The sequence below is a fragment of the Ochotona princeps genome, chromosome 1 (genome assembly GCF_030435755.1).
Source record: "Ochotona princeps isolate mOchPri1 chromosome 1, mOchPri1.hap1, whole genome shotgun sequence".
Classification (NCBI taxonomy): Eukaryota; Metazoa; Chordata; class Mammalia; order Lagomorpha; family Ochotonidae; genus Ochotona; species Ochotona princeps.
Genome location: NC_080832.1, coordinates 74,930,010 through 74,953,293, shown reverse-complemented (window position 1 = coordinate 74,953,293; position 23,284 = coordinate 74,930,010). Strand labels below are relative to the sequence as shown.

General features: G+C 38.7%; 1 protein-coding gene across 7 annotated transcripts in view; it reads right to left on the bottom strand.

The window, feature by feature from the left end:
* SNAP91 (synaptosome associated protein 91) overlaps nucleotides 1-23,284 on the bottom strand; it is a 126,796-nt gene that overhangs the window by 63,958 nt on the left and 39,554 nt on the right. For all 7 annotated transcript variants that reach the window (XM_058661054.1, XM_058661055.1, XM_036493880.2 and 4 more), the window contains exons 3-7: nucleotides 13,288-13,430; nucleotides 12,374-12,449; nucleotides 10,184-10,286; nucleotides 8,447-8,540; nucleotides 6,735-6,846 (exon numbers count right to left, since the gene is read on the bottom strand). In XM_058661054.1, the coding sequence (XP_058517037.1) occupies nucleotides 6,735-6,846; nucleotides 8,447-8,540; nucleotides 10,184-10,286; nucleotides 12,374-12,449; nucleotides 13,288-13,430 (528 nt within the window). The remainder of the gene's footprint in view (nucleotides 1-6,734; nucleotides 6,847-8,446; nucleotides 8,541-10,183; nucleotides 10,287-12,373; nucleotides 12,450-13,287; nucleotides 13,431-23,284) is intronic.

The window sequence follows — 23,284 nt, the reverse complement described above, 5'->3', positions numbered from 1 at the left end:
TATGTTTAATGACCTTATTAAATAATTTGCAAATATTGGCCTACTCCTAACAATCGAGTGACCTGGAGCAAGAGTGTAAGTCATGGCCAAGATACCATATGTATAAATAGTTCTAACTCATACATCAATCTAATATAAATATCAAAAATTTTAACATGCACAGTTATGAGTTTTATATTATTGACATTTGCTAAAAATCAAATTTGACTATTGTTATTTTTCCAATCTTAGTTCAACAATGTATGTATTAACTATATATGTATAGATATATTCCATAAATTGTGTTTGATTATTTGAAATAAATTTTTCTGCCCTTTAACAAAACAAAACAAAAAAAACAAAAAAAAAGAAAACTGAATTTTCTACAGATTGTACTATTGATCATTACTTTGAAAGGGAAACATCTTACTTGCAAGTCAAAACTTATAACCATAAAACATTTGTGAAGATTTGCAGCCCCAATATTGATTCTGGCATCATAAAAGCACTTGCCAGGAAACCTTTGATTAAAACTAACTTACAATATATTAATAAGATAACTCTGTGACCGTTAAAGAATAAATGAAAAAAAAATACCTAGTTCAAAATGATTAGGAGACTGTCTTGCATGTAAATCTTTTATATCATCCCTTTAACGAGAACAGTTTTGAGAAAAATGCTAAATGAAAGCCATTCAATACCAGAATGTTGCAAGGCAAGGATACATACTTTCACAACTTTTGAAGTGCTAGTTCCTTTTATTAAGAAATTTATAATTATCCTCCTTTTCTGGTTCTAACTTAGACAACAGATGATCATTTTCAAATCACATTTTAAAATGTAATGAGTGGTTGTTACCTTAATAGGAAGAAAAAAATGCATTCTTAATGCTATTTATGGTTGAAGTCAATACAAAGAAAAAATAAAATAGCACAACATCTAAGTAGCTGTTGAAGACAACAGATAAGAATCCTGTGGATGAATGTGTTCACTCGCTAAGTGACTAATAAAGAGGGAGCATCCGATGTTCCTGACGCAGAAGTAGGCCTGAAGCAAGGAACCCTGAGGAAGGTGTAAGTGAATGAATCAACAAAGTTCACTTCTTGACTGGCTCTGGATTTCAAAAAGATGAGAACCTCAAACACAACAGACACTTTCGATGTAAAAGACCAAATAAAAACAGAAACAGAGTTGAGAGGGACTAAATCTGAGCAATCAGTTTTAGAGATTCTGAGTTTCAGGTATAAACAAAATATCTGAATCTAAATATCTACAAATACTGACAAAAGGAAACTTAAGTTCATCAGTAGGGTCAGAAGTAAAAGATTTTGAACTCATGATAGTGGAGATGATTGACTTTCCACAAAAGAAAATACAGAAAAGCCAAAAAAGCAGAGGGCTGGCCATGAGCTTTAGCCTGAACAGACATACATGAGCACTGAGAGAGTAATAGCAGTTAGCAGCAGAGAGCAAGCAAGTCCTTTCCATCTGGCTTACCGAGAAAATCTCCAACCTAAAACAAAAATAATCTTGTAACAGTGAACTGAATGACTATGCCATTATAACAACTTGGGGACAAATAACAGGGGAATACAAGGAGGAAGGGAAATAAAGGAGAGCAATGAACTCCTAGGCTTACAAATCTGTATCATGGAAAAAAAAATTTTTAAGATGGACTTGGCTTTCATCTTATTCTTTTTTATTTATTTTTTTCCAACCTATTTTGAGAGCAGGAATATTTCCCCCTGAAAGGTAAAATCTCTGAAGGCCACTGTAGTTGATATTGATGATTACCTCAACCAAACATCATGAGCTATCTTCTAGAATCAATGAAGCCATGGTTCTACATACAAATGATTTTTGCAAATTGGATCTGTGAGACCTGGAAGTTAAAATTGAGGCAGGACTCATCTTCTCATTTCCTCTCATCCTTCTTCAGCAGCATTCTTACTGTTCCCCCGACCCTTTCTAGTGATTCCTGGATTCTTGAGGCAGTAGCTGTTTGTATTGACTGTAACCTACATGGATGGCTTCAGAAGTAGTAGCTTTTCTGTGGGAGTACTTACTACTCCAAGACTTGTTTCAGGAGGCTGAGTTTAGAAATAATTGCTACAAGCTTCTGATATTGATGGAAGGACTCCAAAAAGTTCATGGGACTACCAATGTTTATTTTGGTGCCAAAAAAAATTGATATCCATGTAGTTTTTTTTTTCATAATATGCATTTTGCACAAACTTCTTGAAGTCTAAGCACCTAATTTCCTATATTGAATTGCTTTCTTTTTAGAATATGTAGGAAGTTTCTGAAGTGGATATAAGAAAGCAGACTGTCAACAAAGGCAAATTTGTTGGATCCTAAGACTAAGTAAACTGATTAGACTGGAAGACAGTATTAATGACCTGTCTCAACTGGAGAATCACATTTCTCGTAGCCTTGTGCTAACTAAACAGAACAAAATAATTACATACAGTATAAACTATGGAGATTCGAAATGAGCACCAGGAATGAAGCTGATCAGAAAATGGGATGAACCATCAAGGCAGGAATAAGGCAGCTGTGGGAAGGGTCACTGCTCCTGATACCTGGAGAGCTTCAAAATAACAGATTTTAAAAACTGGCTCAAGGCGCAGTCAGACTGGCACTCCAACAGCCCTAAAATAACCTCACCTCTTGTGGCTGCAGGGCTGTTATAATTGAAAATCAAAAAGGGAGTGTAATTTTGCAAGCTGCTGGTTTATAGCATAGGTGGTCAAGCTATATTTGCAGCTTTACATGGCCTCCTTTGTAGGTCAGAGAGCATTTAATCAGGAACAAAGCCGCAGAGGAGAGCACTTGATCGATTAAAATAACATTAGCTTCCCTTGCAGGGAGAAGCACTTCGTGCTGTCTGAGAAGGCTGTGTAAACTCAGAATTCATGAAGGAATGAAATTCTCTTTCACACCTACCTTCTTTTGACCCTCATCACTGCAACTATCTTAATTCCTAGAATGAAAGATAGAATCCAGCAATTTTACACATGCCGGAAGCTCTGACCCAGGGAAACACACAAACACACACACTCAGAGGCATATAGTCAAATTCCAAAAGAAGAGCAAAAATTTCTAACTTTATATTGCCAATATAAAACACAAATGCCTGACACATGTAAAAATGCTGAGGATCACTAGCAGTCAGGAAAAATACAAGAAAAAATCACAATGAAGCATCACTTCATCACAGTTAGAAAAATCAAAAAACATCAAATTCTGATGAGGTTATAGAGAAAGAGGTACACTGATACCCTGTTGGTGGGAATGCAAACTGGTACAACCGTTTTGGAAGACAGGATGGAGAATCCTCACAAAACTAATAGGTCTACCATATGGCTCAGCTATTTCACTCCTGGGAATATACTTAAAGGAAATTAAATCAGTATATGAAAGCGTTACTTGCACTTCCATGCTTATAACAACTAAATTCACAATAGCTAAGATATACAATCAATACAGACATCCATCAGTTGATGACTGGACAAACTAATTGTGTTATATAGACACACAATTGAATACTACTCAATCATAACAGAAATGAAATCTTGAGATTCGCAGCACAATGGATGGAGCCAGAGATCATTATGCTAAGCCAGACACAAAATGACAAATAGCACACCTTCTTTTGTTGGTGGCAGTTAGTACAAGGTATAAAATTATGTGGATATCATACCATTGATTATATAATTATAAATATTACTTCACTGAATCATATTATGTAAATGACAGTATACTTTTCTTTCCCACATATTAAAAAAATAAATAATAAATGCAAGAGGCAGGGAGTAGTGAGGCCTCTTATGATACTCATGATATTTTGTTCTTAATTTGGGTATTGGTTATGTCTGTGATCAAACACAAAACTCATTTAATTGCATATTTATATGTATTTGTTATATATACCATATTTCAATACAATGTTTTAAAAAGGTGCTATTTTTTTGCTTGACTGTCATAGATTACTTGATTCCTCTCCTGTTCGACTTATATGTCTATTCTTTCTTCCAAAACCACAGTTTCCATTGCTGTAGCATAATAGAAAATTTTGAAGTTGGACAATAATGTCAGTTCAACTTCTTCACCAATCTTGTATTGACTATTCTGGGTCTTCTGACTCTCAATAAAAAAATTTCAGATGTCAATTGTTGATACCCATAAAATAACACCATGGGATTTTTATTAAAATTGTATTGAATCTATAAATGAATTTGGGAAGAATTAACATCTTGACAAAGCTTCCTATTTCTTAAAATATTTCTCAATTTTTTTTTTAAATTTCCTTCATGAGAGCTTTAGAGTCTTCCTCATTTAGAATTGAAGGATATTGTTAGAGTTGTATCTAAGTATTTTACTTTGGGTATGCTGATGTAAATGGTATAGTGTTTTTAGCTTAAATTTCACTTCTTTTTGCTGACATATCAGAAAGTGACTGACATGGTACATTAGCCTTTTATTCTTCCTACATGACTGTTTCTGCTCTTGTTGCTAAAATAAATAAAGGCTGTTTTCCTTCCTCATTCTCAATATGTGTAAATATAATTGTCATTTCTTATATTATAGTATTAGCTAGGTCCTGTGACTTCTATTTGTAATGATATATAACTGCCCTCATATATTCTGGATTTAACCTGTTAATAAATATTTTGTTGGTGATTCTTCATCCACATTCATGCAAAATGTTGGTCTGTGGTTCCCTTTTCTTGTGATTTTTTGTCTGATTTTGGCATTAATATAATTACACCTCAGCCCATGAAGGAACATTCCTCTACATCTCTTTTGGTAGAAGCTGTTCAGAACTGGTTTAATTTCTCAAGTTTGACAGAATTCACAAATGACCCTATCTGGCCATTATTCCTTACACTTTGGAATGCTATTACCATTTAGATTTCTGTAATAGACACAGTTTTTTTTTTTTTTTTTTTTTGAGAGAGCATGACTCTTTCATCTGCTGGCTCAATACTAAATTAGTTGCAATATCTAAGCCTATACAGGGTACCCAGAACTCCATCTCAGTGGCAGAGGTATATGGACTTGGGCCATCTTCCACTACTTTCCCGGGTTCATTGGCAGGGATCTGGATTAGAAACAGAACAGCCAGGATCTGATATGGTATGTCAGTCAGGATCTGATATGGTATGTCGGTATAGTAAGCTGCGGTTTATCCCACTGTGCAACAACTCCAGTCACTCTGGCATTTCTTTTGGTTCTTTCACAGGGTCTGCATTTTTCTGCTTATATTGCTCATCTGTTTCTGGATATTTTTTACTTTACCTAGCTCCTTAGCATATTATTCATAAATTCCTGGACAGATCATTCAAATATTCCTGCCTTTTTTGGTTCTGAGTTTTGCCCTATGTCTTCAAATCATTTGTTTTTTAGCATGATTTTTAATTTTTGCTTTATATTTGAACATGATATGCACATAAAAATGAACTTCCATCAGTGTGTCTTTGGCAATGCAGTGGTAAAACGTGAGGGAAAGGAAAATCTTCTATACTCCTATGGTTAAGTCTATCTTTTAGTGAGTTTATGATTCCAGAGTAGGGACTTCTCAGGTGCCTCGCATGCTCTTCATATATTTCTAGAGACTAAGATCTTGATCATAGAATATTAAATGTTCCTTAGACCTAGGGTAGTCACCTTTAGTACCTTATGTGCCAAAATATAAAGCTAGATAAGTACAAGAACATCCTATTATCAAATCAGATACGTCAGACATCAGCCTCTAGCAGGTTGTACATAACTCAATGTTGAACTTTCATTTGAAAATTTGTATTTCCTATGCACCTGCTTTCCCGTATTGCTGTTTCTCCTCTAGGTAACAGGCCACTAAGAAGTTTCCTATGATCAATGGAATGAAAAATGAAAAAACGTCAGGTTTTGTTCTGAGATGTTTCCTTATGTTTCTTCCATCAGGAAGTGGGCTGACAAATTATAACTCTAGAAAATGGATGATCTTGACAGCAGAAATAAATCTTTACAGTAGGTCAAACTTTTGCTAATGTGACTATTTGATTTTCTACTTTATGTCATAGAAGTATCTACATAACATGTATGTCTAAACCAAATTTTGGGTAGCAATGAGCTATTGACCTACATGTTGAGCAACTTGAGAAAAATAAAATCGAGAGATTGTAGTCACGGAGGTCCAGAGTAAAGGTAGCAGATGAATCTTATAAACTAGGAAGCAAAAAAATCTTTACATCTCATAGAAATGCAAAGAACACGGTATGTGAATAATAGGAGCTCAATAAACAAGAAGATAAACTAACTCCAAAGGAAACGGTTCCGATATTTGAAATGAAGTTTATGAATTAGATGAAGAGCAGAGGCTTCCCTCTACCAGTACTGATAGGCCTACCATTGTTGCTGGGTCCTCAGTCAGCCGATATTTAAGATCAAATCTGATTTATTATCACAACACAGTAGTTCAGGGATACCAGTAATTTGCCAAGTAACAGGTTGAGGATTAAAACTTTTTACTAGGAAGGCGATCATAAATATGCTAACACTGTAATGAACAGTCATCCTGAAGATCTATTTATCATCTGTATCCATACTGCTCTGCCAGCACCACTGTATGTGGACTTATCCACATCATGGCATTCCATACAACACTTCCTCTGCCAAGCACTCACTTTACAGTACTAGAAGTGTGACAATGGTTCCATTCCACAGAATTCAATATCCCATCATCCCAGATACGTTTCAGAAGTTGTATTTACCAAGTAAGTTAATAACTCCATCATTGTAGCAAGCAAAAAGTTTGATAAGATCCTTGAAAAGTAGCATAAATGCAGCATTTATGACACCATTAGTTAATTCATTTGGATGCACCTAAAAAAGACAAAAATTTAGTTAACTACATACCACTAACTCCTCATTTTTTTCAAATCAAATGTCTCAAATGATTACTTAAATATGTCTCCTATAATTACTAAGAAATTCATTCATACTCTAAAGTCTTGAGCAAACTTCTTAGTAACACCTGCAACGTCATAAGATGGTTTGCATATATTCTAGTTCAATATGTCATTGAAGTTGGTCCTGATAAAATAAAATATAGATACATTCTATTGAATCAATTATCCACACTTCAATCAAATCTCCCTTTTAATACCTTGTCTTTGGTTTAGCACATTCTATCACATTTCTGAGCTTCTTCTACCTAAAAACAACTATGTGAGAGAATTTAGGCTCTAGGAGCCTGTAAAACTCAATATTGAAGAAGAGTAAAATACTTCAGCCTGCTACTCTTAAAATAACTCCTAAAACTCATATACATTCAATATTCACCAAATACTATGATCACTAACACAAAGCAGCATAATTTTTCCACACTCCCTCATCCTTGTCCACAACTTATCAGGTTCTGTTCTTTTCCCTTTCATGGCTTTTCTTTTTTAACACAAATATTCCCATTAAGAGCAAGGAAAGCAAAGAAAAATTAATAGAAAAAGAGTTAGGAGAAGCAATTACATAGATATCAAGTTAGGTCCTCACAATCAAAAATGTCAAAAACAGACGGTTTGCTACTTCTACTGAAACTTCACACAAGTTAGCTGTTGTAATTAGGATTCAATTATACACTAAACCACACACTTGTAACAGAAAATTTAACTTACAAGTTTTGAAGAACACTTTTGCCTTAGACAACTCCCCAAGCACAGAAAAGCAGAAAATGTGAGTTATGAGTCTTCGTACATATTCAAGTATTTCATTTGCATGACTCAGGTATTGATTTACTGCTTTTACTTCAAATTCACATGCAGTTGTAAGAAGTAATACAGAGTAATCTCATAAGCTATGAACACGGTTTCTTCTCCACGAAACTGGAGTTAAAAATCACAATCTGTATATTGCCAATGATATGATCCACCTGTGCTACTCTGTTTCCCCTGGGATTAGGTTTGCTGGTAGGCATCTGTGTGTGCATGTGTACACTTGGACTATACAATTTAATCACATGTGTATCCACCACCACAGGTAAGATATAAGCATGGTTTTCACAGATAAATCCTATTGATGTTGCCAGGAGGGATCAAGTATTGAGGACCAAATGAAAAATTGTCTTTGGTGGATAGTGTCATTTCTGCAGTTTCCGAAAATCCTAACAGTGAGTTCAAGTTATTTCAAGTTAATTCAAGTTATACATGAACTTTCAGACACTTGATCCAGTCAAGCACTACAGGAGGTCACCATCCTACTCAAAATTGGAACCTCCAGAAATGCACCACTCATAATTGTCCATGAATCAAGTATGAACACGTAGTAAGCTGGTTAGAAAATTTAGGAACCTCACCTATCTCTATTTTTATCTAACTAAAGGGTCTCTAAAGTGGTTTCTTGAGGAAACCTCTGGATTTAATCTTAGCCCACCTGCAAGTAAAAGACAATATTGACTGCAATAAGAAAGAGTTTCTGGTAAGGTACATACATCAAATTCAAGTAGTGCATCGATTTGTCCCTGCAGGATTGGCATACTCTTTAGTAGTTTTTCCGGGGCCATTGTCCTCATTACACCATCAGCCCTACAGTTTTTATTTTTTAAAAAGAAAAGGATAGAACATTGTTGTATATGGAAAATGCAAGCCCACACACCCTGTTTTTTTATATCCCCCTTCCCCATTTCCTGGTTTTTCTTTGGGATCCTTTTTGAGGGATTGAGAGATTGTAGTTTTCTTCTTTGCTTAAACTACATGTACTTGTCCATTCTCACTCCTCAACCATAAAAGAAATGCTTTCTTTCTATCAGAAGAGACCTTGGGAAGACAGTGATGATACATGGATAAAAGAAGTCAGTAGAATTTCTGGATGGATGTTTGCAAATCTATAACAAAGGTAATAGTGTTAAAAATTAAACTCTCTCTCTCTCTCTCTCTCTCTCTCTCTCTCTCTCTCTCTCTTTTCAGAAAGAAAACACTTGTCTTGTAAGTCTACAAATAAGTTGTAAATCTGGGATTACCAGGTGCTCAAACTATCATGAAAAAAAAAAGTGTGCTAATATGAGAAGCTTTGACAAACAGAGGAAAGAGTTCAGCTGCAGAAGACGAGACTGGAAGTTGGTGCTGAAGGGAGTATCAGAGAGAAGCTGCACGCCATAACTACGTACAGACCTCTGATGGAATCCCTGTATTTATATATGGTCACAGGGTGACAACACAGGTGATGTAGAGAGGAGGCTAATGGCAATTTTCAGAATCTGTCTCGTGCTGGGGCTGGGTAAAGCATCCCAAAGTGTCCTTACGTGGCTGTAAGGGGTATAGAAAATTTCAAAAGGGCTGTGGATCTATTGCAGAAAGGCCTGTATTTAGTTGGGAAAATTGGCTAGCGTTGATCCAGGCCATGTGAGCAGTCACAGGAAAGGTGTAGGAACTAGAATCATTTCTAACGAAAAGCCCTGAATTTATATTCATCCACAGGAACCTAATTGACATTGAACAGCAAGTTTCTATCTTATGCCACTATAATAAAAAAGTAACTCCAATATGAGGTTAGCTCAGCTTTCAGAGATAGAATTATCTCTCTTCCTGTGGATTCTTGAGATTAAGATACTAAACCTTTTAAAATCTTGCCACATTAGGAACCACTAGGAACAAATACAGCTGTGTACAAACTACCGGGCAAACATTTCTGACTACACATCTATTTATAGAGAAATAGCAATCATGCATTAAAATCCAGGTGTTTCTTTTTCAGTGACATCTTCTTAATCTGTTTTAGTATGGTGTGTGTGCATGTGTGTGTTTTCTTTGATAATATAACCTTTCAAAGGCAGATCTCTGGCAAAAGTTGTTTCATTTCAATCAGAACACACTAAAACAGCTCCCTTCATCTGCAGCACAGTACTGTTTGTTAAATGAACCTTATCTTAGTTCTCTCTCTTAATTATTTAAGTACATATACAATGTATGTTTAACAATTTTTAAATTATTTTATTATATAAAATGTATAGTGTGCTAACTAAACTGTAATACAGATTTTTCTGCTTAAAGCTATAATAGGTGCTACAATCTCAAGTCTAACTTGAACACTACTGGAATTTCTTTTATCAGGTGATGATAAATGGCCTTCCGAATAAGAATGTATTGGTCTATAAACTCAGATAAAATAAATCAATATTCCCCCAATAACTTAATTCTACTTCAGTAAGCATGACAAATAAAAAACATACCCTTTCTTCACTCTGGCAAAATCAAATGCCATCTGTCTGTAAGAGAAAGCTTTTTCATTCAAATATCTACTGTAGCGCCTTATGAAGGTAGACATATCATAACCTGGGTCAGGGAGAGGAAATAAAATTCATTAATAAAATATCCTCAATTTAATTGTGCTCTGTTTTATACTAATTTGTCTTAACTCCTCCAATACAGACAAACCTCACTTAATGCTGTACTGCTAATGAAACTATTTTTTGTTTTGTTTTGTTTTTGTTTTTTTTGTTTTTTTACTTTTTTTTAAATTAATTACATTGCATTATGTGACAATTTCATAGGTACTGGGATTTCCCCCCACCTCTCCCCAAACCCTCCTCCCATGATGGATTCCTCCACCTTGCTGCATAACCACAGTTCAAGTTCAGCTGAGATTCTTTCATTACAAGCATATACCGAGCATAGAGTCCAGCATCTTATTGTTCAGATAAGTTCAACAGCTTGTTGGGGAGACTTTCTCTGGTCTGAAGGTAGAGCTGGCAGAGTATCATCCCGATCAATTAAAAGCCCCAACATAACATCAGCAACAATTTATAACGTTATGGAATTAATTGACATAGTATTGAGTAACCAATATGTTAAAAAAATGCAAGTTCTTAAGCACCTCCTGTGACTACTTCATCGACATTTCAATTTTAGTTTATATACAACCGGGTTCTATACATCTTAAAATGGCTAGAGATTATTGTTCAGCTGTCTCGTGTCTGTTTCAATTATAATATTTAGCAGTTTATAGCGTTGAAGCATGATTTTGCTGAACCTGGCTGTTTTTTGGGTAGTTTAACTCTATAACTCTAAGAAGACATATGTCAACAGTTTAGGTGCAGAACAGTTTTAGGAGGTGTGTGCAGAGAAATCCTCAATACCCTAGTGAGGAGTAAGTAATCTTTGTGTCCCACCTAGTAAGGTGTAAGAGAATCCACGCTGACTGTTTCCTGTCTGATTCTAAGCTTTCCTTGTTGTTCTCTATCCTAGATTTTTTGTTTGTTTGTTTGGTTGTTTGTTTTGCGGGGTGTCCGGAGCGATCCTGATGGTCATTGCAAGAGAGAGTGGGGACCCAAGGTTGGAACCAAGCGAGGACCAGAGAAAGCTCCTCTCCTGAGTCCCCAAGGAAGTTTACTGTTCTGTTTCTGCGGACTGCTCAGGGCTCCTGGCTGTTGTTCTGATGCCCTTGGATCCTGCGAGGAAGGATTTGGACTTCTTTTATCCCATGTGGCAGATCCAAGTGGGAGTGGATGACCTAGTTCTTGGCCTCCGAAGGCACTCCAATTCCCTGTGGTCTCCTTGGCAGTTGGGATGTAATCCTTGGTGCTCGTACTGACAGTCCTTGGTGAGGATCCGTGAGTCTTCAGGGTTGGGATACAAGCCTCCTCCTGTCCCCCTGCTCCACTCTGGGGTCCCCCCCTCTGTGCATATGACCTCCTGTTAAGAGGTTGCCAGGATCACTCTTGATTCCCCCTATATGTCTTTGTAGTTTAACTACTGTCTAATGCTGATTCGAGTCTGTTGTCTATGAGTTAGCAATTATGATCCTGGTAGGTTGTATTTCACATCTTCCTCACACATTCTAGGGAGATGGAAGATAATGAAACTATTTTGACATGTATTCCATGACTATGATTGTTCTGCTATCCTTGCACAAATGTCATTAAAATTTTTTTCCATTCATTTTTGTTCACTATTTGAAGTAGCAACCTTCTCACACTTAATGCACGTAGCCATTTGAAAACAGTCCACTTGTTTGATATGTCTGCCTTGCGCAAAACCAGCAATCAGTAAATATGAGAAATGCACAAATGGTTGTGGCTCAAATTTTTTAATCTCCAAATATGAGTATGTTAAGACTGGATCACTTTTTTCCCATTAAGAAGGCATCCTTCATTTTATTATCTCTCACACCTTCATAAACAAACAATGGGTAGGTATCTAGCAACTCAACTATTACTTTCTAAACACTGAAAAATGACAAAACAAATAGCTATTTTATATGCTGAGTTGTCTATAATGAAATATTTTATAGCTACTTTCATAAAACTATTTTTGCATTTTCATTGAATAATAGAGCCATCACTTGTAACATTTATTTATATTCTCCATCCAAAATTTAAAATATTAGAAAAGCAAAATATATCAACTTTAAATATTCTCACCATGAGATCCACTTTTATCCAAAAAGTTGCTGAGATTGAATAATGTATTTCTAGAGGCCAAATACTGAATAAATCTCTGAAAAACAAAAATTGGGATTAAATTTACACACTTTCAAATTACACCTTTAAATAATTTCTGATTCTAACAATTTTTTAAGTTTAATTTTTGTTTTTTAAAAACGTTCCTTGTAATCTCTTAGCTATATTCACATGTCTTCCTACTTTGCTGACTTTTTCTGAGGTTAAGAAGGGATAACTGTTGCTTAAATTTGCTGAGTTAACTTAAATAATATAATCTTACATTTCTGCATGCAATGGAAACACTGCAATTTAATAGGATTCAACAGATATGTATATAAAATGAAAAACATAATTTTTTATTATATATATTTTTTAATTTTGAATTTTTGAATTATGTGGTACAACTTCGTATAGACTGGGCTTTCCGCCCAAACTCCAACCCTGCAACAGATTTTCCCCATTTTAGAAACAGTGGTACAGTCCTTTATAAGGAAATCTAACATTAACAATATTTTCCCAAATCAAATATTCATGAAAGCAATGTTCAATTAAAAGCAAGTATACTTTATATCAAAAAAGTAGTCTTATTTTTTCTTCACTCCTAAAATATTTTTGTTCACGAGGAGGTTTATATGACATTTTAGGTAGCAATAATATTTAATACTTCAGGATTTCTAAGATAATATCAAACATAAATTTATTTTGAAAATTGGCCAAATGGAAGAATAAAACAGAAAAATAGAATAAAACTGTAACCCAAATGATCCTAAATGACACAGATTTTTTTTTTTCTGGTTAGTGAAAACTAAAAAGGATTAAGATCACTACCATATTCTTTTTCTAAAGCCTCCTTCCTCTGCTGAAAAAGGAAAAGTTAAGCGTGCTTTGTTTACCTCATTCCCATGTACCATGAGATGATGTGTTGTCACTAAAGCTTTAAATACAACCACCCAGCTACTGTTGGTGGCCCGCTCGAAGAGTGTGTCAGCCATCTGAGGAATGTTAACATTGGTCTCATTGGTAGCCTGGATCAAATCTATGGAAACAGAAAAGAGCAGTAAGTGACAATAACCGTCACACACAGAACTTCATTTCATATTTTAGACATTTATACCTACTAAAATATAATCCCAATACTACTTTGATAATTGGCAATAAAAATTTTTCAATTGGGCTCGGCAGCGTGGCCTGGTGGCTAAGGTCCTCGCCTTGATCCCATATGGCCGCTGGTTCTAATCCTGGCAGCTCCACTTCCTCTCTATCTCTCCTCCTCTCAGTATATCTGACTTTGTAATAAAAATAAAATAAATCTTTAAAAAAAATTTTTTTTTCAATTAAACATAATTATCTTACACATGACCACAAAATCTATTAAACAACATTCTTTTTTTAAAAAAGATTTACTTTATTTTTATTGCAAAGTCAGATATACAGAGAGAAAGATCTTCTGTTCACTAATTTCACTTTGCACATGGCCCCAAAGGCCAGAGCTGAGCCACTTCAAAGCCAGCAGCCAGGAGCTTCTTCCAGGTCTCCCACACGGGTGCAGGGTCCCAAGGCTTTGGCCCATGCTCAACTGCCTTCCCAGGCCACAAGCAGGGAGCTGGATGGGAAGTGAGGCTGCTGGGATTATAACCAGTGCCCATATGGGATCCCAGTGGCTGCAAGGCAAGGACTTCAGCCACTAGGCTACCGCACTGGGCCCAGCATGTATGTTCTTGAACAAATACATTCATATATACTGTTAAATTCTATTCTCTACTCTGTTCTAAATTTTGAAAGAATTATTAATATAAAGAAAACATATTTTATGTGTTACACAGGTAGAATTCTAAGAATAAATTGTATGGCTCTCCCATTCTCCCTCTGCTAATCTACTTTCTTCTTCAGCTTTTGCAAAAATAATTCCTTTTTAAAAAAAGATTTAGTGCCAGAGGGGAACCGGAGGGCTGCGGGAGAGGACGTCCAGCTCGAATCCCGACCCCAGCCCGCCATGAGCTCTTGGCTCATGGCGGGCTGGGCCGGACATGCCTGGGTGCGGGGCCTGCTTCCTTCCGGGGTGAGTACGCCGAGGGGGGAGGCCTCCGTGACTGGGTATGTCCAGGGCCCAGCCACCGCCCTCATTGGGCGGTGAGCAGGATTGGGGAGGGGCGCAACCTTGGGCCTGCGGGCTTAAACCTCCGGCTGCCAGAGGCGACCGGAGGGCTGTGGGAGAGGACATCTAGCTCGAATCCCGACCCCAGCCCGCCATGTGCTCTTGGCTCATGGCGGGCTGGGCCCTGGCGGCCAGTGCGCCATTTGGCGCCAGGCTGTGCCTGCTGGCTGCCCGGCCGGGGAGCTCTGGGGTAATGGATGTCTGAATCGCTGCTCAGATAGCTCTAGGCTGACCCCACTGTATCTGGGATCTGAGTCAATCCTAAAGATTCCCAATACCAGTAACTCTTCCTTTGAAGAACTTCCAATCCCTTAATAATGCTGAGCTTTGAACACCTATCAAGTAAAAGATAAACTCCGGCTTGTCTAGCAGGCTAGCACCTAATGGTCCTCAGAGCAACCACAGGCAGGTGTGTGATTTACGGCTAGGAATAGGCCCAATATGGGAGGTAAGGGGACACCACAACTGGGATGAGTTTCCCACCAAGGGGTGTATGTGCTGGAATGGGGGCTGCATTCTATCTAAGAAACAGTTGTAGTCACCCAAGGCACTAGTGTGGGCTGGGATTGGATGCACCAGGCCAGTTCAGATCCCAACACCATCTGGTGTTATGGAGAACCAGGACAGGTGTGGGACTGACTAGGCTGGGTCTCAACCCCCTACTGAGCCATGTGTGAGCTGTATGTGGGTATGGACAAGCCATGGCTGGGCTGAAACATCCAACAACAAGAACCAGAATGGGGTGAAAGCCAGCCAGGAAAAGCCACTGTTCCTGCTAGGACAGGAGGTGAACCGAGTAGGGTTGGCTCAAAAACCCCCTGGCAAGCGCAAAATCTGGCATTAGGGGGGGTTCTGATGGAGGAGCCTGGGCAACTCCTCTGGCAGAACACAGTCCCTGCAGGTAAGCGCAAGAAGCATGATGGGAAACAGCCCAGAATAGGCCATGGAAAGTTTCCCACTGGCATGCATTCAGCATGGGTCAGGAGCAGACCAGGCTGAATCAGTTCATGTCATCCACTGGCAAATCCGATCACCAGAACAGAGTGTGGGATGGGCCGGGTTTGGTTGCGACAAAACCAGCACACATTATGGAATGCCAGGGCATGGTTGCCTGTACTGGATATGAAAGCAGCAACCATCCAGCACACGTGAGATCCAGGAAGGAAGGGGCAGAGCTGGCGGGTGGATTAAGGGGCTGGTCCCCTCGCTGGACAGCCACTCCCACTGGAGAGCCTGGGCTGGGATAGAGACAGACCCGACTAAGCAAGGCTACAACACCTGTGCGCTGCACGTGGACTAGATCAGGGCCGCAGCATCAGCTGGCAGAAGCTGGCACTGGGGACTAATTCTGTCAAGTCAAATCACAGGACCACCTAAAGAGTGCATAAACTGGGACAGAGAGACCTGGGAGGGAAAAGTGGGTTCCCCCCTCTTGGGTCACTACTCCCGTGGGAGGGCATGAAAACTAGGACGGGGCCTGGGATGGCTAGATAGAGAGGCACTCAACCACATATGTGAGGGCTGGATGGTTGAGTTGGTTAGATAGAACTAAGCTATAATACCCATTGACAAGTACCAGAGCCAAATGGGATATGGGACAGACTGGACTAGTCTGCTACACATACTGGCAAACCAGAGTAGGGGGCGGGCTTGGTGGGGGTTATTGTGGGTCGCCCCAACTAGGCTGCAGCTCCCACTGGTTGATGTAAGGGCCGAACCAGACTGGACTGCAACACCCATTGGTTCCAGTGCAACTAGGGACTGAAAACAGAACCAACACAGCAATTGCAACCACCAGCTGATCGGGGTGATGGACTGTGCCGGGCCCTGTGCTTGCTAGAACATACAAGAAACTAATCTGGGAATACCTCAAAGTATCTTGGGAGATCTCCCAATCGAACTGCTGGACTCAGAACTCTAACCAAGAAAAGACAGAAGACAGAACAGGACAATCATCTCAGCTATATGTTGGCAGCGAAATATGGGGCAAACGGAGACTTTATGATGGACCATATCAATCAGTGGATGACCTCATCGAGCGAAACTGGCAGCGATTCATAACTGGAGAACTATTAACACCACTTGAGCACATATCTCAGAACATGCCCCACATCCGGGACTTGGGGTGGGCGGGAAACCAGGTGGGGCTTCTCCCTCAATATCCCCCTTTACCTCAGATACATGACGGAAACAATATTGACATAATAGCATTACCCACTTTCCTACCCCCCTGAACCTTTTTTTTTCTTCTTTTTTTTTCTTCTTTTTCCTTTAAGTGTAATTAACTATGTAAAGATTGTCAACAATACAATAAAATAGATTAAAAAAAGATTTATATATTTTTATTGCAAAGTCAGATATACAGAAAGGAGGAGAGACAGAGAGGAAGATCTTCTGTCTGATGATTCACTCCCCAAGTGAGCTGCAATGGCCAGAGCTGAGCCAATCCAAAGCCACAAGACAGGATCGTCTTCTGGGTCTCCCACATGGGTGCAGGTTTCAAGGCTTTAGGCCATCCTTGACTGCCTTCTCAGGACACAAGTAGGGAGCCGGATGGGGAGAGGAGCAGCCAGGATACAAACTGGCACCCATATGTGATCCTGGCACATGCAAGGCAAGGTTTTTAGCCACTACGCTATCGTACCAGGTCCCACAAAGACATAATGTCAATACATTTCATAGTCACAGGATTAATGCATCACCACTTTTTACTTATTGAATATTATGGTTAGTGGTGCATTAACTTCTGAGTTTTATCTCTTAGCCGGTACAGATGTTATTTCTAAAATTACTCCATGTAAGCTAAATCTCATGCTAATTTTCTATGCTACCACTCCAAGTGCAATGCTCCAAACATGCAGGCATTTATTCTATATTGCAATTGAAGGCAGTAACATAAATATATTTTTGAGAATACTATAACTCAAAACATACATTCATCAGTGTAACTAGTAATAGAGAAAAAAATCCCACAATATCCATCTATGCATTCCTAGAGGAACGTGCATGCACTAAATTATGACTCAACCTTATTTTATAGGCCCTTAGAAAGCATTCATTGTCCACATCCACATACTAATATGATAGGTATTGTGAGGGGGACATATGCTGGCCCATAGTGGGTTCTAGAATTTAGAAAAAAAAGGTTGGTTCAGCAAAAAATTTAACTGAGACAACAATAGGTCGTGTGCTAAGGAAGAGAAACTGAGCCCACTGGACAGTGCAGACTTAAGTGTTTCAGTGATACCATATGCTAACCTCTTTAGGACAACAGGTACTGCATGACTTCTATTACAGGCCACAGACAGCCTGCAGAGAAGCACTTCAGTTTCCAGGAAATTCCACACAACCTAGGCAGAGACACGCCCACTTACTCACTTAGCATCCAAGCCCAGTGATCTTCAAGCCGCCCAGTGACTTTCAAGCCATACATTTCTCTGCTACAGTAAATATGGTTTTTAAAACATAGTGCTTGACCACTCCTGGGCTAAAGGACATCAATTACTGTTCTACTTCATAAGTGGACCAAACTAGGCCTATTTTTTACTTAAGGCTTACTGCAAATTTTAGTCATCATTCCCATCCACACAGCTACTCTCATCCTTCAGGAAGTCTGCCCAGGTGTGTTTCAAATGCAGTACAACAGTCCAGGGCTCTTTGTCTGACTGCCTGCTCAGACTAGACATGAAGCTGTTACCCCAAAGCTCCTGCAAGATGATAGTCACAACCAAGCCTTTCTATGACCACGCTTCACAGAGCCCTGGGCACAATAAACAAACACTGAGCCAAAGGTACAAGCCAATGATATAAACAGCTCTTCATAAAATGTGCATTGCCATGCCATAATATTGTTCTCTGAGATAGACTACATCACAGCAGGACCACCTTACACTCCAGATTCTGTCAGTCAAAAGTATTTTTTTTCACTCATTTATTAATTGAACTGGGATCCAGAAATATAGAAGTGGGTTACCCCGGAGGAGGCACAGTCATGTTCAGATACCGTGAGAGAAAGCTCTATATAAGACACGAGTAAATAAAGACAACATGATAGAGCAGAAAGTCCAGATCCTAGTAAGATATGTAATATGGGTGGGGGATTTTAAATTTCTAACTGACAGAGCATCTCATCTTGAAAATAGAGTCAATACTACTACCTTCCAGGGTGCTACAAGGATTGCAAGCTGCCTGCATACATAAGTACCCAAACTAAATCTTTGTGAGTATTGTTCTACACATGCTGCAGTGGGAGAAAGTGGCTGGGGTGGGGTGGGGAGAGGGCATTAGGAGAGAATCTAGAGAGAGAAAATTGAGACGTTGAAGAAAGTTCTAAGATGTGAGAGGAGTAAGGACATCTTTTAGCAGATGTACATAGTAGAGCTATTAGTGGTGAATGTCACCAGAGGACTGTGGCAGTCTGGATAATATCAGGGAACTTCAGTAAGCTCAAGGAAGGTGCTGGTGCTGTGGCAGGCTAAATGAGGCCACAGCTTGCAGCACCAGCATCCCATATGAATGTTGGTTCTTGACACAGCTGCTCTACTTCCAATCCAGCTCCTTAATTATTATTGGGGAAAGCAGTGGAGGATGGTCCAAGTCCTGCACTCATGTGGGAGATCTGGAAGAAACTCCTGGCTCCTGGCTTTGGATGAACTCAGCTTCAGCAGTTGCAGTCATTTGGAGTGAATGGATGGTTGGAATCTCTCTCTCTCTCTTTTCTAGTTACAAATCTGCCTTTCAAATGAAAATAAGTTAATTCAAATTTTGAAAAGCTCATGGAAAATGGAACTGAAAGCTAAGTTTTGATGCAAAAAAAGAAAAAAGAAAAAATTGAAACCCATGAGTACTTGTCTGTTAAGTTGACAAGTCAGGGGATGTCTAGTGATGATCTCACAGATAACACTAATGAGTTTGCATGTGGGCAGTGTTGCGTTGCAGCTTGGTACACCACATCCCACATCAGAGTTCCGGCTTCAGTGTCAGCTATTCCACTTTCTTTCTTTTTTTTTTTTTTACTTTTATTTTTTTAATTTTTTTTTAATTTTTCTATTCATTTATTCATTAATTACAGTGTATTACATGACACAATTTCATAGGTACTGGGATTCTCCCCCCCTTCACCCCAAACCCCTCCCCCATGGTGAGTCCCCCCACCTTGATGCATAACCACAGCCCAAGTTCCACCGAGACTCCCTAATTAAAAGCTCACACCATACAGAGTCCAGCATCCCACTTGTCCAGTCAAGTTCAACGGCCTCTTAGGGAGGCCCTCTCAGGTTTGAGGGCAGAGCCAGCAGAGCATCACCTCGATCAATTAGATCAACAACAATCCAGGTACAATGAGACTGGTGCAGAGTCCACTGATTGACATAGTCCATCTTAGAGTTTCCCCTTGTCCAGTTTTTCGCTGCAAACATATAGCTGAGGTGGTTGATTGATCTACTCCATCTTCTATCTTTTCTTGGTTAATGTTTTGATTCCTCCATTTTGTTCAGGGGAATCCCCAAAGAAACTTTGAGGTGTTCCCAGTCCAGGCTCCTAAATACACTACTAGTAAGCACAGTGCCCGCCACAGTCTATCACTCCGATCAGCTGGTGGTTGTAATCCCTGGGTTGGTTCTATTCTGAGCCCCGACCTCCATTGGAACCGATGAGTATTGCAGCTCTTCCCGGCTCTGCCCATCACACACTCGTCCCTCACCTAAATCAGTGGGAGGTGTGCTGGTTGAGCTATTCCACTTTCAAACCACCTTCGTGTTAACACAACTAGAAGACAGCACGTGGTAGCTCAAGCACTAAGATTCCTGCCACATATGTAGGAGATCTGGATGGAATCCTGGTTCTTGCCTCTTGGTTTTGGCCTAAAATAGACCCAGATGTTGTACCAATATGAGGAGTGATTCTCTCTCTCTCTCTCCCCATATCACACTTGCAAATAATTAAATAAATCTTAAAAAAGAATTTGGATTCCAGCCTATGCACACAAGGGATCCCACTTAAGTCTTTTTTTTTAATTTACTTATTTTTTAACTGGAAATTCATATTTACAGAGAAGAGATACAGAAAGAAAGATCTTCTATCTCCTGATTCATTGCTCAAGTGGCTGCAATGGCCAGAGCTGAGCCGATCCAAAGCCAGGAGCCAAGAGCTTCTTCTGGATCTCCCACGTGGGTGTGGAGTCCTAAGACCTTGGGCCATCCTCTGCTGCTTTCCCAGGCCACAAGCAGGGAGCTGGATGGGAAGCGGAGCCACCAGGACCAGAACTGGTGCCCACATGGGATCCCAGCGCGTCCAAGGAGAGGACTTTAGCCTATAGGCAGTCCTTTTTAGGCTTTAAGCAGAGAGAGTTAATAAGATTAGATTTTTTGGGGTCTTTTTTGTTTGTTTTAAAATTTAACCACATTTCTCAGTAACTCCTAAAATACTACCCTCCAAGCACAGGGTAAGAAATAACCGCCTCTGTATAGGAAATATATATGAGAAGGGACAAAAAGAGGAAATTAGGAAGACCCACTGGCAGTCAGATAAGAACCTAGACCTCAACTAATGAGAAGACAAAGGAGATTTGTCAAATACTACAGAAAGAATTGTCCAAGATTCACTTTCCTCCTCATTTCCAACACATATTCACTTTTGTGAAAATCTAGTCTATTTAACTTTCAAAATGTCTTTGTGTTGAACTAAAATGGAAATACGGTAGCATATTACATAATGACATTCCAATAAATAATGGACTGACATATAAGCATGATCCCCTAAGATTATAAAAAAAAAAGCGGAAAAATTCACATTGCCTAATGCTACTATAGCTGTTGCAATATAATAGGACATAGCTAAAGGTATGGCTCCTGCATTTGTGATACAAACAAACCTTCTGCAATGCCAGTTACATAATTATGGCAACACAATTACATATTGTATGTAATGTACAATATTGATCTCAAATAGCATTTATTGGTTGAAACATGTACTACATTGTATTATTTAGTCATCATTTTAGAGTGTGCTCAACCTACCAATCCAGAGTTTACTATAAAGCAGAATGTGTGTGATAACTGCGGCAGTCTTACATATCTCATCTGCATTATGTCTCTTAATAGAGACAGTTCCTAGTGATGGGAATGTAATACTTGGGTCTGTGACATCAACACAATGGCAAAAATCCTCCTAATAGTAAGCTTCCGAGAAGCCATCCCTGGTATTAAGCAGCACATGACTGTACAATGATGGGGCTGTGGCCATGTCTAGCAGCAGAAGAAACAATGTGTGGGTCACTGGGTGTGAGGAAGACCAAGGAAATATTTTTGATTGTTTAAAGATGGGACAAAGGTAATTATCCTTGTGGCAAAGCAGAAAAAGCCAAAAAGAAGTGAGATTAAAACAGTGGAGATAATCAAAGAGGAAAGCTACAGTCAGGATGAACTCTTGAATCCAGGGTTCAGATGGCAAGATTAGCCTCAGATAAGAAGGTCATATAATAAAGACAAGCAACAATGGCTGCTCCTAAATACAGACAGAAGAATCATATTGTACAATGCTTCAGAGAATCAGGCTCTGGAGAAGTGTGTTCTGTTTACCATTAAATACTCATCTTGCTAATATTTTAAATCAAGAGTTGACAAAACTATACCTTATTTAGAATATCTGGCTTGTTCCTTGATTTTACAAAGTTTTATTGGAACACAATTAGGCCCATTTGTTTACATAATTTCTGAGGATATATACATATATATGTATACACACATACACACACAATTCAGTGGTCCACAAATTCTAAATAATTACCATCTGATCTTTCAGACAAAATGCTTACTGGGTCTACTTTATGTCACTATGCATAAAGTATTTCTAATACATAAAAAAGCAACCATATGATTGAACTATGAGTGAAAAGACCATGTTTTAAAGAATGATATATTTTACTTAAACAATGTTTAATGGACTTCAAATTCTGGCGATTCACAATTGGTAACAAATTGGTATTTTATCAAAAAATAAAGAAAATGAGCATCATTTCAAAGCCAATGATTGTTACGTTGTTTGTCAATGATAAAATTAGAATTTTAAGTAGCAGTGTGTGCCATAGTAAGCTTGTCAGCTTTCCAACTTCTTGACTTTTTTGACAGACTTACTGATGACATTAATGAATATCATGTGTTAATATTATTTCATGAAATGTGTCAACATTTGGGAGATTTGAAGGATTCATTTACCCAATATTTACCAAATGTGCAGTACCTAATGTTTCAAAGCATAAGACAGACCAGTAAGTGTACATGTAAAGAGTTCAGAAAGTTTACTGATGTGGCTTCAAATTCAACATTGCAACTTAAATTCAAGATACAGGGCTCGGCAGCGTGGCCTAGTGGCTAAGGTCCTCGCCTTGATCCCATATGGCTGCTGGTTCTAATCCCGGCAGCTCCACTTCCTTTTTGTCTCTCCTCCTCTCAGTATTTCTGACTTTGTAATAAAAAATAAAATAAATCTTTTAAAAAAAAAAAAGGGCTCGGCAGCGTGGCCTAGTGGCTAAGGTCCTCGCCTTGATCCTATATGGCTGCCGGTTCTAATCCCGGCAGCTCCACTTCCTTTCTGTCTCTCCTCCTCTCAGTATATCTGACTTTGTAATAAAAAATAAATAAATAAAATTTTAAAAAATTAAAAAAAAAAAGATACAGTGGTATATGATGTGGAATCAAAGAAATAGGTGTAAAACTACATTTTCTAACTGCGTATCT